At 46.2% G+C, this 13,101-nt stretch overlaps 1 protein-coding gene across 1 annotated transcript; it reads left to right on the forward strand.

The window, feature by feature from the left end:
• Positions 1–3,707: 3,707 nt before the first annotated feature.
• On the forward strand, positions 3,708–12,889 carry LOC146760188 (olfactory receptor 14C36-like). Its single transcript, XM_085550695.1, has 2 exons — positions 3,708–3,802; positions 11,248–12,889. Exon 2 carries the CDS (start codon positions 11,257–11,259, stop codon positions 12,220–12,222), a length of 966 nt encoding a protein of 321 aa, XP_085406821.1. The 5' UTR covers positions 3,708–3,802; positions 11,248–11,256; the 3' UTR covers positions 12,223–12,889.
• Positions 12,890–13,101: the final 212 nt, after the last annotated feature.

Consider the following 13,101-nt stretch of genomic DNA (forward strand, 5'->3'; position numbering starts at 1 on the left):
CCATCTTCATGGCTCTCCTCTGGACCTGCTCCAGCAGTTCCCTCTCCTTGTGTCTGCTGCATCACTCAGCTTGGTATCAACTGCAAATCTGAAGAGGGTGCACAGGATCCCACAGTCCGTGTTGCCTATAAAGATGTTAAATGGCACCGGTCCCATCACCAGTCCCAGACGGGCGCTAGATGGAGCTTTGCGGACACGGATTCACGGGAGGAGACTGCTGCTGCTTCAATGTTATTACTCGTATTTCCTAACATAGAGATGCCCCTTTCCAGCTAAAGGAGCCCAAAAACACGGCCCAGAGGACAGATAGAAATCTCTTTAGGGTGGGTTTATGAGTTAATGTTAGTGATTATCTTCAAAAAATTAAAGTTCTGATTTAAAAATCACTATTTATCCTCTCAAAAATATGTTTTACTTTCCTAAATGATGTTTTTCATCCCTTAGAATTGCACTGTATCCCCAAAATCCTTTCTTTTTCATCATAAAGATGACATTATCTCCACAAAATGATCCCTGGCAGCACAATATGACACACTACTTTTAGAATACCACAATTGCTCTACAGAATAAGAGCATTTCCCCCGAAATAGCAATATCAATTACAATTTTTGATTTTAACACATGCCTTTCACTACATATAAAAAAACTAAAAAGATCTCCTTGCAATGATTTGATTTTGTTTCCAAAAGATTACTAATCAGGCCTAAAAATAGCATTTTCTAAAAAAAATACTGGTCTTCATTCGCAAAAGAATATATTTTCTTTACAGAATTATGCTTTCTAGCAAAACATCATAGTTACACTTCCACATAACCTCTATTAGTCTATTAGTATTATTATTAAACTTATACATACCCATAATTGCACTTCCAAATACATTGGCCCCATAGACACCATACAGACCCCAAAACCCCATATAGGACCCATAGACTCCATACAGGACCCACAACCCCATATGGGCCCCATAGACCCCATATGGGTCCCATAGATGCCATACAGGTCCCACATCCACATATGGGACCCATAGACCCCTTATAGGCCCCAAAATCCCATAAAGGCCCCACAACGCCATATGGGCTCCATAAATGCCATGCAGGCCCCATAGACCACACAGAGGCCCCATAGACCTGATACAGGCTCCATAACCCCATATGGGCCCCATAGACCCCATACAGGACCCACAACGCCATATGGGCCCCATAGAACCCATATGGGCCCCACTGACCCCATATGGGTCCCATAGATGCCATACAGGCCCCCCAACCACATACAGGCCCCATAGACCCGATACAGGCCCCGTAACCCCATATGGGCCCCATTGACCCCATATGGGTCCCATAGATGCCATACAGGCCCCCCAACCACATACAGGCCCCATAGATGCGATACAGGCCCTGTAGCCCCATATGGGCCCCATTGACCCCATATGGGTCCCATAGATGCCATACAGGCCCCCCAACCACATACAAGCCCCATAGACCCGATAAGGGTCCCGTAACTCCATATGGGCCCCAAAGACCCCATACAGGCCCCACAACCCTATATAGGCCCCACAACCCCATATGGGCCCCATACACCCCATACAGGCCCCACAACCCCATATGGGCCCCACAACCCCATATAGGCCCCATAGACCCCATACAGGCCCGAAAACCCCATATGGGTCCCATAGACACCATAGAGGCCCCACAACCCTATATCGGCCCCAAACACCCCATACAGGCCACACAACCCATATAGGCCCCACAACCCTATATTGGCCCCATATAACCCATACAGGCCCTGTTAGCATGTGCTTTAAATATTCATAGCAGTAGTCATGCTAAGGCTTGTAGTTATCCTAGTCTGTGTTTCTCACGTATCTAGGAATGCAAGTTGTGTTTCTTATGAACCCGTGCACGAATCTGAGTAGTAAATCTTGCTTAGGAACAAAGCACAATGTATGTAAAAATTAGGTTTATATTTATGGTGTGATGGTAGAGCGGTTAAGCGTTTTAGAGAAAATGAATAGTAAACAGAAAGGGGGCCTCTAACAGGAACATCCCGTAACGTCACAGATCGAAGGAGGAGAAGAATGTACAGCACATTTCCTTAGGTCTTTGTGGGATAGTCTTACCTAATTGTAACCAAGGAAACATAACAAAAGAGGACGAAGCAACCCTGAAGTAAATGTATAGAAACCTTGTGATTTCTTTATAGGTTGGGGCTCTGACTTTGGACGCTAGTCCTCAGACTCCCGGGCCCTCAATAAAGCATCGCATAAAACGACTCAGGGTGTTTTGTGTTCTTTAACTATGGGCAACAGCCCCACAACCCCATACAGGCCCCATAGAGCCCATATGGCCCCCATTGACCCCATACACGCCCAACATAATCCACATGGTCCACATAAACCGCATAAAGGCCCCACAACCCCATATGAGCCCCATAGACCCCATATGAGTCCCATAGACCCCATACAGGCCCCACTTCACCATATGGGCCCCATGGATATCATACCGGCCCCATAGAAGACATATGGGCCCCATAGACCACATAAAGGACCCACAACACCCTACGGGCCCCATAGACTCTATACATGCCCCACAATCCCATACAGGCCTCAGAGACCTTATACAGGCCTCAAATACCCCATGTAGGACCCACAAACCCATAAAGGTCCCACAACAGCATATGGGCCCCATAGACCCCATACAGGCCCCACAACCCTATTTGGACTGCACAACCCCATAGAGGCCCCATAGACCCATGCAGGCCCCACAGCCCCATATGGGCCCCATAGATCGCATACAGGCCCCACAACCACATATGGGCCTCACAACACTAAAAGGGTCCCACAACCCCAAACAGGCCCCTCATCCACATACAGGCCCCATAGACCCCATTGTTATGGTTTTCAATTTGGTTGGTGTTGGTATTCCACATCAGAACACCATGCCTAATAATGGGACTCCAAGGGGACAAGTTTTTTTTTTTCTGTGGGCTGCCTTAATGGACATGTGGGGAGGGGCACCGGAAGGGAAGTTGGGAAGGGGACGGGTTTGCTGGCCCGGCTCCCTGCGAGGAGACAACGTGGTCGGAGCTTCCTGCCTTCCACAGCTCCATCGGTGAGATTGGGGACTCGGTATTCTCTTTGTTGAAACTCTCTTGTTGTTCAGTGCTATTAGGTTATTAAACTGCCGTTCGTTCTCAGATCACCTTTTTCTCCTTCATTTTTTGTTAGACTCAATCGCAATCTCCCTTCCCTTCCCCTCTCCCTAAATGCACGTGGCCGGGCCGCGCCACGCAGTGCCGTACAGTGCCGATAGAGAAAGGGGGGGGGGCGGCTTTTGTTCCTGCTGCCCCGGGTTTGTTCCCACTGTCCCGGAGTGAGCTCTAGAGAGAACTCCGTGACATTTTTGGTGGAGAATGTGGGCAAGGCTCTGGGCAATGTTTTGGGCAGTAATTTGGTGGTTTTTTTCAGCAGCCCTGTATGTAGGACTGATAGTCCCTAGGTTCCTGTGGTCCTGGCTTAAGAACTTCCTGATGATGGGGGTAGGGGTAGATTTATTAAGCCGACAGCTGGCAGGGATAGAGGTATCTGCCTGGCTCCCTTCCAGACTAACGAACATCACAGGCACTGTGCTTGAACTGGCTCACAAATGCTCTGAATTCCTTAAGTATGACTGGGGTGTCAAATGGGATACTGTGTTGTTAGCCTCTCTAATTGTAGTAGTTTACTATAAAGGGTGGAGAGACTTGCAAAGAATAGTGCAGAGAGACTCAGGAAAAGGGCCAGAAGCATCGGGACCCCCAGTATCAGGTAATCTCACCCCTGAACACCAGAGGGACCTTGGGAAATTAATAGAACTGGTGAGTGAGGGTGGGAGATCAGGGGGATCTCAGAACGAATGGCTTCCCCTGTCACGGGCATAGGTAAATCTAAGTAACCCGTGACACCTTGCAAAACCAACTGGTTCTAGACATATTTCTGTTAAAAGAACATGGGGTGTGAGGGACGTTGAACTGAGCTGAAGGAGAATGCTGTATCATCATCCACAGTGCCACCACTACCATAACTGTGGCCCATCAAAACACAAAGGCAATCAGCAAAAAGACTGGAGTGCTTTTTCGAGTGATGCAGCAAAATGACTGATTTGATGGACTGATCCGCTGGCCGTGGATCACATCCCTGCTGAAATCATTGGGATGCAGAGGGTGGGGGAAATGGCTTGTGAATATCAGTCTTAGGATATGGTGTGGGTTTTTGTTTCTAATGGTAGACCTTCTCATCTCTCTTCCTTTTCGTCTGCTAACTGCTACATGCAGATCACCATTACTGAAGGAAACCACAGAAAGTTTGAGTCATAGGTTGGTGTATGGGATGAGATATGAGTGTCTGTTCATGTGAGCTGGAACAATGCCCTGAGAGACAATTAAGTCACATGGAGCAGCTGGGTGTCCCTTCCCTTTATTAGATTGATGTATCAGCCACTCCTGGAAGAGTCCTAAACAACAGCCCTGAAATGGTCAGGTTTCAGGACAAGGCCTGGTGTGACTTCCTTTGATTTGGATATAGCCCAGTGTCCAGGAATTAAGGCAACTCCAGTTCCAAATAGGGGCTGATGGTATCTGATCTGCTTCCTTTGATATTATAACTAGTTGCTGGTGGGGAGGTCAGATTTGCCCTACCTCTGCTGTTGGCCCTGCTTCTAGGTGTAGCTGTTTCCACTCTATGCTATGCGGAACATCCCTATCAGCATGCTTGGTGCTGGATTCAGCACTGGTAAACTCATCATCCCCTTTAATTCGCCTTCTTCATTTTCTATTTATTTATTTATTTATTTATTTATTTTGTACCTCTAATTGTTTTTACTAACTCAAGTCATACTTCATCTTTTCCACCTGGCCACTTGATTGTGGCCTATAAGGTGTATGCAATTGCCAATTGATTCCCAATAAGGTACTGATATGTTGAACCACTTTAGCAATAAAATGTGGGCCTCGATCTGAAGAGATTGTTCCTGGCACCCTGAACCTTGGAATTATTTCTTGTAACAAAACCTTTGTTACTTCCCTAGCCTTGTTAGTCTGGCAAGGGTATACCTCAGCCCATCCTGAAAAGGTATCTGTTAAAACCAATATGTATCTGTACCCCCCTTTTCTTGGGAGCTCAGAAAAAAACACCTGCCATTGTTGTCCTGGATAATTTCCTCTTCCTATTTGCCCTAACTGAACTTTATGGACTGTTTTAGGATTATTTTGTAAACAAACTTCACATTGCTGGGTCACTTGTCTGATGGTAGTATACAAATTTTGGGCGATCACTCGTTGAACAAGGTATTTATATAATGCTTCTGCTCCCCAGTGAGTTTTCCTATGTTCAGTCATCACCACAGCCCATAATATGGCTGCTGGAATAATTACTTTCCCTTGTGATGTAAAGGCCCATCCTTCCTCTTTTACCTGTCTTTCCACATCATTTATCAAGTTACAATCCTCTTTTGAGTACTTTGGCTCACCATCCACTTGAATTTTACCATCTGGAATCAAGGAAGCCTCCACCACCTCACCTTCTGCCGCTCGATCGCTTCGCTTCTCTATCAGCCAGCGCATTTCCCATTCCTTCAGCACTGTCTCCCCTTTGGTGGGATCAACAATGCATTATAGCAACCTTCTCCAGCTGTTGTACTGCCTCCAGGAGTCTGAGTATTTCTTCAGTGTGTTTAATACCTTTCCCTTGGGTTGACAACAGTCTTCTTTCTTTTCATATTGCTCCATGTGCATGTACATAAAGGCATATTTTGAATCAGTCCATATGTGTTGGAAGTAACCGCGGGAGACAAGTCTCATTCTATCATGGTCAACAAGCCTCGTTTATTAGGTGTTACAGCATCTCATTTATACAATCAGTAATAAGCTCATGCATATTGCAAAAGTTAAGCTCAGGATTGGTGAATTAGACATTACTTCATCTGACCTTTGTGGTTAGTCTTATGGATACTTTTTCTTTGCATCTTTGTCTACACCTTGCTACACATCTTGCTTTTCCCTCAGGCCGTCCTTGCTTCTAGATACATATTTCGTCTTTAGCTACATACCCTGTCTTTTCACATCCTGATTTCTTCTCAGCTGCCTAGCCCGTGATCTGCCCTAGGATAGACCGTCTTTGTCTTTAATCACATTCATTCTTTTACAATTTAACTAGTGGAATCTCTTCATGTCCTTTCTCATGAAGCCATTCTGCATAAACACTCTCCACACATATGTTTATCCTTTTCCCTTTTGCTAATTCTAGGGCCCTTGTGAGGGCTATTATTTCAGCTTTCTGTGCTGAGGTGTTTGGAGGCAAGGCCTTAGCCTCTATTATATTATTAATGGTTGTTACCGCATATCCTGCTTTACAAATCCCATGTCAAACAAAGCTGCTCCCGTCTGTGTACCAGGTGTCTTCCGCATCCTCCAATGGTTCTTCTCTCAGGTCTCTGCAACTGAAATATACTGCTTCAATAGTCTCTAAACAGTCGTGAGACACAGGTTCTCCTGTAATTCCACTAAGAAAAGCAGCTGGATTTACAATATTTGTTACTGTTATTTCTACATCATCTTGCTCCACTAGAATGGCTTAATATTTCAGAAATCTCTGAGGGGAAAGTTAATGTCCCCCTTTTACCTCCAGCACTGTAGAGACCATGTGGGATACCAATGCAGTTATCTTCTGCTCCATTGTAAACTTCTGTGCCTCTTGGATATGGATTACCAAGGCAGCCACAGCCCTTAGACATCCAGGCCATCCTTTGCTTCTTTCATCAAGCTGTTTAGAGAAGTAAGCTACTGCCCTCCAATATGGTCCAAGATTTTGGGCTGAAACTCCCAAGGCTATCCCCTGTTGTTTTGTTTGGTTTTTTTTTTCATAGGAGAATAGCAGAAAGGGCTTAGTGACATCTGGGAGTCCCAATACTGGGGCCTTCATCAACTCCTGTTTCAACTGCTGAAATGCACTTCTGGCCTCCCCATCCCTAATCAGATCCTTTGGGAAAGATTTTAACATTGCGTAGAGCGGCTTTACCGTTATTCCGTAGTTAGGTATCCATAAAAGGCACCGTCCTGTCATTCCGAGGAATGTCCGCAGCTCCCTGGAGGTGTGTGGCTCAGGGGTTTGACAAATTGCGTCCTTCTGGGTGGGTCCCAGCATCCATGTCCCCGCAGCAGTCTCGTATCCCAAGTATGTCACTTGCTGTTTAGCCACCTGTTCGTTCTGTGGGGAAACTTGATACCCATTAAGTCCAAGGAAATTCAACAAACTAACTGTCCACTTCAGATATGACTCCTTTGTTTAGGTAGCTATTAAAAGATCTTCCACATATTTTAATAATACCCCTGCATCAGATGGGTGCTCCCACTGCTCCAAGTCCTTTGCCAACTGATTCCCAAATATCATAGGACTATTCTTAAATCCTTGTGGAAGCGCAGTCCATGTAAACTGTCATTTTCATCCTGTACTCAGATTTTCCCATTCGAAAGTGAATAACAGCTGGTTTTCCATGGCTAGTGGCAAGCAGAAAAAGGCATCCTTCAAATCCAAGACGGTAAACCATATTAGTTCAGTGGATAATTTGGTGAGCAGGGTATATGGATTAGCTACCAGAGGGTATAACTCCTCTGTTATTTTATTGTTTGCCCTTAGGTCTTGGACAATTCTATGACTCCCATCAGGCTTCTTGACCAGTAATATTGGTGTATTGTATTTTGACTTACACTCTACCAGTAGGCCATGCTTTATGAATCGGTCAATTATTGGTCGTATTCCCTCTCTATCTTCCATCCTTAGGTAATACTGTTTAATTCTTAGGGGCTGACTTCCTGGCTTGATTTTTATTACTACTGGGGGTGCATTTTTAACTCAGCCTGGGTATTCAGCTTCCCATGCTCCTGGGTAAACCCAGTCCCTTACTTCTTCTGGTATCTCTGTACTTATTGGGGTAGCTATTAAGGCCAAGCTAAGTAATTCTATTGCAGGCTCCTCCTTTACTTTAAATGTAAACTCTCCATTGTACTTCTCTGTTGATTCACTATCCTCCTGGAATCCCCACCGATAACTACTTGTACTTCAAAATTTCCTAAAAGAATACCCAAAACTCATTTTACTAGTCACACCCGCACTCTGGGCACAAATGACAACAACAACCTTAATATCTTTCCATACAGACTAAACAAATTATCACATATACAGGTCAACACTCGTTAGTTCTGTGAAATCGACACCGTTCCTCCGGTCCATCACTATAATTTATAATATATACTCTTCCATTCTCATTCCACTCCAAATAATTCATTTACTCATATAACGCACACAGTCACTTCAATTCTTCCCTAAAACACACTAACCGTTTCTCTTACGGGAGAACCAACTTACAAGGCAAGAACTCCGACTCACTCACACTTACGGGTACGACTTATGGGTCCCTTTGTAGGAACGCCCAAGGAGTTTTCCTACCCTGGCTGGCAACCAACCAGATCTGTGAGCTCACTCATCCAGGGGAAGCGACAATCGCTTTGCTTATACCCTGCGTAGCATGTCTCCTTACGCCTTACATGCTCCCCTTATCCCATACACATACTTTTCCACCCATGGATGGTCCTTGTCTGCTCCCACGGTGATCAGGTGAGGAAGGGGAGTCCTTCCGAGAAATCTCGGGGCGCACCATAGGCATCCCCTCTCTCAGCTGGTCCCACAGCCAAGGAGAGATGGTTCCATCTGGGTCGCCAATATTGACATGCGGAATCAGACTCTATAACCAGAATTAGATTATAAAGCAAGTATGTGTTTATGCAGCGCTGGGAACGTGGGGGATCACTCCTCCTGTCATGTGCACCGATAGACAGGAGCATTAGAAAGTTATAGAGCAAGCGTATACATATTCAACAGATTTCCAAGAAATCATTAACATATTCATTGTTTTTCCAGGAACTCATTTACATGTTGTCCCTCCTACTGACGCATGCGCAGTCCGTAGTGGGGGTCTTGCTCTAGTGGTCGTTGGGATGAAGTCAGAAGTCTTCCTCAGGTTGACCTCTTGTCTTTGACCCTGCTCCTTCACTTAGTCCAGTCAAAACCAGTTCCTTTGGCTACCCTTCCCTTATGTATACCCAGCTGTATTGTCTTAACTATAGACCCAGCTGTACTGTAACTATAGCAATGTCAGCGTGTCCCACTAACCCTTTTCTTCTGACATTCCCCAAAGCCAAGGATACTTCATCTTCATGAAAGGGCCCTATTTACCTCATTCCTACTTTCATACGGATTAAGGACAAGGAAATAAAGTAGATGTCACTGTGTGAGTCTACTAGAAGCCACTCAGCCTGGACAACGATACCAATTATTATTAATTATTTAAAGGAGTATCTCAAGAAGAGCCTCACTTGCCCTAATGTTTTACCAGCTTCCTAGAAACTGATGTGGTGTAGCACATAGCCAGTGGGCTCCGTGATTTTCATGGCCAGCTGACTGTATATGAAAAACTGCAAAATGAGAATTTATTTACGGAGTGTCTGGTGTCCCTAACTACCCTCCATCAATAGTGGCAGTAGAAAGAGCGAAAGTCTGACAGTAACAAACTTCTCTTTGTGCTTTGCCAACTGAGAAGAAAGAATAGCCAATAACATTTGAGTCAAACCAGGTGTGATTGTCAGGCTACCATCTCTTGGTGTTGTGCTCATCATCTTGAACTGAAGTTTGTAGCCCACTTTGCCATAGCAGTGGTGCTAAGCAAAAAGATGAAAGCCTGCCTGTAATGACAGCCTGCAATTATCTGCTCAAACACAGCTGTGGGGAGACTTTGTTGGTAATGGCCCCACAGGGACCAATTACAGCTCCAACACTCTCAAACATTTCTGGACAGCATTTTGACTGTACCTCCATCGTTTGCTTACAGCAGTCTTCTCTCAATCCCCAAAGTTCACGGACAGCAAATGCTGTGGGGCTCATTACAGTGCAGAAAGACCTAACGAGCCATTTCCCTCAAGTGTTCAAGGCCTGAACTGCTCCTTAGGGAGGTCTCAGTGTTGCAGATGAAGGTTTCAAGGTTCACTGCCCAAAAAAGGAGATGTCCTATTTAAGGGTATTTTGTCTTACAGCAGGCACTGAGATGTCACTGAGTGCAGCACAACCCGTGTGACACAGATGGCAGCTCTGCCAGGGAGAGGGAGGTACAGCCAGCATGGGGGTAGCATTGGGATCCAAGAGGGAAATGTAGTCAGTGAGAGCTGATAACTGGAGAATGACTGCAACAGGCAAAGATGGGAATGAATGGCGATGGAGGAGAAAGATGGCTGTGCAAGAGGAGGGATGCAGGGGGCCAGATGCTTGTGGCCAGATGTGTGGTCAGTGCTGGTCTGGCTGTGTGTATTAGAGGCATGGGAGGGAGCTGAGTCCCCTCCAGGAGCCAGGACTACAACCTCAGGATAAGATGCCTGAATGGATTCAGCTGAATCTCATCCCTATGGAAGTGTAAAGGTGTCCTGCAGAGCCAGGATCCCTGCATCCCAGGGCAGTGTGCCGGGGCAGGGATTCAGCTGCCCGCCAGGCTTGGCACTCAGCCTGCCCGGGGAGCTGCCAAGGTAGTTGTAGGGAGATGTGCGAGGGGAGGGGGGGGAAAGGAGACCTCCAGCAGCACAGAGGCCTTTTGCTGCTTGGGGTGCTGCATGAGGCTGGAGGCTCACAGCTGCACTGCGTACTCGGGGCATTGCAGAGGGGACTTAAAAAAAAAAAAAAAAAAAAAAAAAAAAAAAAAAAAAAAGAATGGGAATTCCTGCTTTTTGTTCATTTTCTTACCGTTAGGGTAGGGATGACTGGAGAAATGGGAGACAAGCTGTATATATTAACACAGCACTGAGATTGCTGTGCTGTAGCTTTGGAGATGAGTAGGTTTGGGAGAAGCATGTCGTGTTCCATCAGCCTTTCATGGCTGATGGACAGAATGAGCATTAGCTTTGCTGATCCCATTCAGGTTTGAACCGCCTCCTCTGCAGCCAGAGATGCAGCAGAGCAGAGCTGCATCTCTCCAGGCGTGAGCTCATTTCCTTCTCCAGCACACGGGCTCAGAGCAGCTGCTCAGAGCTGTGGAAAACACATTCTGTGCAGCTGGGAAACGAGCTGTATTTGGATTATACAGCAGGATGAAGGTCACCAAGGAATGGTACAGGTTTGTGCCAAGAGAAATCTCATCTAACCCAATTTTTTCTTCTGGGATAATTCCCCATGGCCAGGATCAGCAGATGTCCAACAGCAGCTCCATCAGCGAGTTCCTTCTGCTGTCATTGGCAGACACGTGGCAGCTGCAGCTCCTGCACTTCTGGCTCTTCCTGGGCATCTACCTGGCTGCCCTCCTGGGCAACGGCCTCATCAGCACAGCCGTAGCCTGCGACCGCCGCCTGCACACCCCCATGTACTTCTTCCTCCTCAACCTGGCCATCCTCGACCTGGGCTGCATCTCCACCACTCTCCCCAAAGCCATGGCCAACGCCCTCTGGGACACCAGGGCCATCTCCTACACAGGATGTGCTGCACAGGTCTTTTTCTTTTCCTTCTTCCTCTCAGCAGAGTATTCCCTTCTCACCATCATGTCCTATGACCGCTACGTTGCCATCTGCAAGCCCCTGCACTACGGGACCTTGATGGACAGCAGAGCTTGTGCCACCATGGCAGCAGCTGCCTGGGGCGCTGGGGTTCTCTATTCCCTGCTGCACACTGCCAGTACGTTTTCACTGCCTCTCTGCCAAGGCAATGTTGTCAACCAGTTTTTCTGTGAAATCCCCCAGATCCTCAAACTCTCCTGCTCTGGCTCCTACCTCAGAGAAATTGAGTTTCTCATTTTTAGTGGTAGTTTAATCTTTGGGTGCTTTGTCTTCATAGTTGTGTCCTATGTGCAGATCTTCATTGCCGTGCTGAGGTTTCCCTCTGAGCAGGGACGGCACAAAGCCTTCTCCACGTGCCTCCCTCACCTGGCTGTGGTCTCCCTCTTTCTCAGTACTGGCTTCTTTGCATACCTGAAGCCCCTGTCCATTTCCTCCCCATCCATGGACCTGATGGTTGCAGTTCTGTACTCGGTGGTGCCTCCAGCAGTAAACCCCCTCATCTACAGCATGAGGAACCAGGAAATCAAGAATGCTGTGTGGAAAGTGATGACCAGATGTGTTTTAAATGCAGTGAAGTGCCCATCTATTGGAATTCATGACATGTAATGCAGCTTTTTACTTTTGCAAACTCTTTGTTTTGTTTTGTTTCGATCGATTTTTAGTGTAAAGTATCAGACCTTATTCTTTTTTGAAAATACTGTAATGCTTTTCACTAAAATGTCATTATTCAAATCAATTCTTCTTCAGATTGTACCTTTGTAGTTGTCACAGGTTACTGAGATTTACCTATGCCTGTGACAGGGGAAGCCACCCCGTGCCCCTCCTCCCCCTCCCACCCCCTCCGGGGCCCGGAAAGGAGGGGGAAAGGGCAATAGGATAAAAACAGCGGCAATCTATGGAGGAAAAACTTATTTTACTAAATATGATAACGAAATACAAGATAACACAATATAATATAATTGAGGCTAACAAATCGAACAAACAGAGAGAGAGAGAGAGAGTCCCCGAAAACCGAGAGGCCGACTGTGAACTCTAGGTGACACGGCTGGAACGCTTCCCACTCTCCGAGAAATTCGAGAGAAGAAGAAGGAGGGCACTCCAGCCTGGGAACGAGATTATATAGAGTCCTGGTCCGGTGACTTATCATTAACTCTGTTGTTCTCTGGGATATGTAGTCTTCTTCTGTGGACTGCACACTCAATAGAAGTATCCATACTTTACATGATGTTATGATGTGGAATACTGATAGCAAAATTACAAAATTACAAAACCATGACATTCCACCCCTTATTCTACAGTATTACATCATGGTTAATATATATACACATATATGCACGTATGTAAAATTATGATAGTTTAATCTTTCAGGTGGTACAAAACGTCCCTTTGGCCACTTTCAGTCAGCTGTCCTCACTCTGTTCCCTCCCAGTTCCATGTGCCCTCCACTGACCATGGCCTTGGCTCTATATACTGATGCTTAGCAGG

This window comes from Coturnix japonica, chromosome 6 (assembly GCF_054131305.1).
Source record: "Coturnix japonica strain WE chromosome 6, WE-NBRP24, whole genome shotgun sequence".
Classification (NCBI taxonomy): domain Eukaryota; kingdom Metazoa; phylum Chordata; class Aves; order Galliformes; family Phasianidae; genus Coturnix; species Coturnix japonica.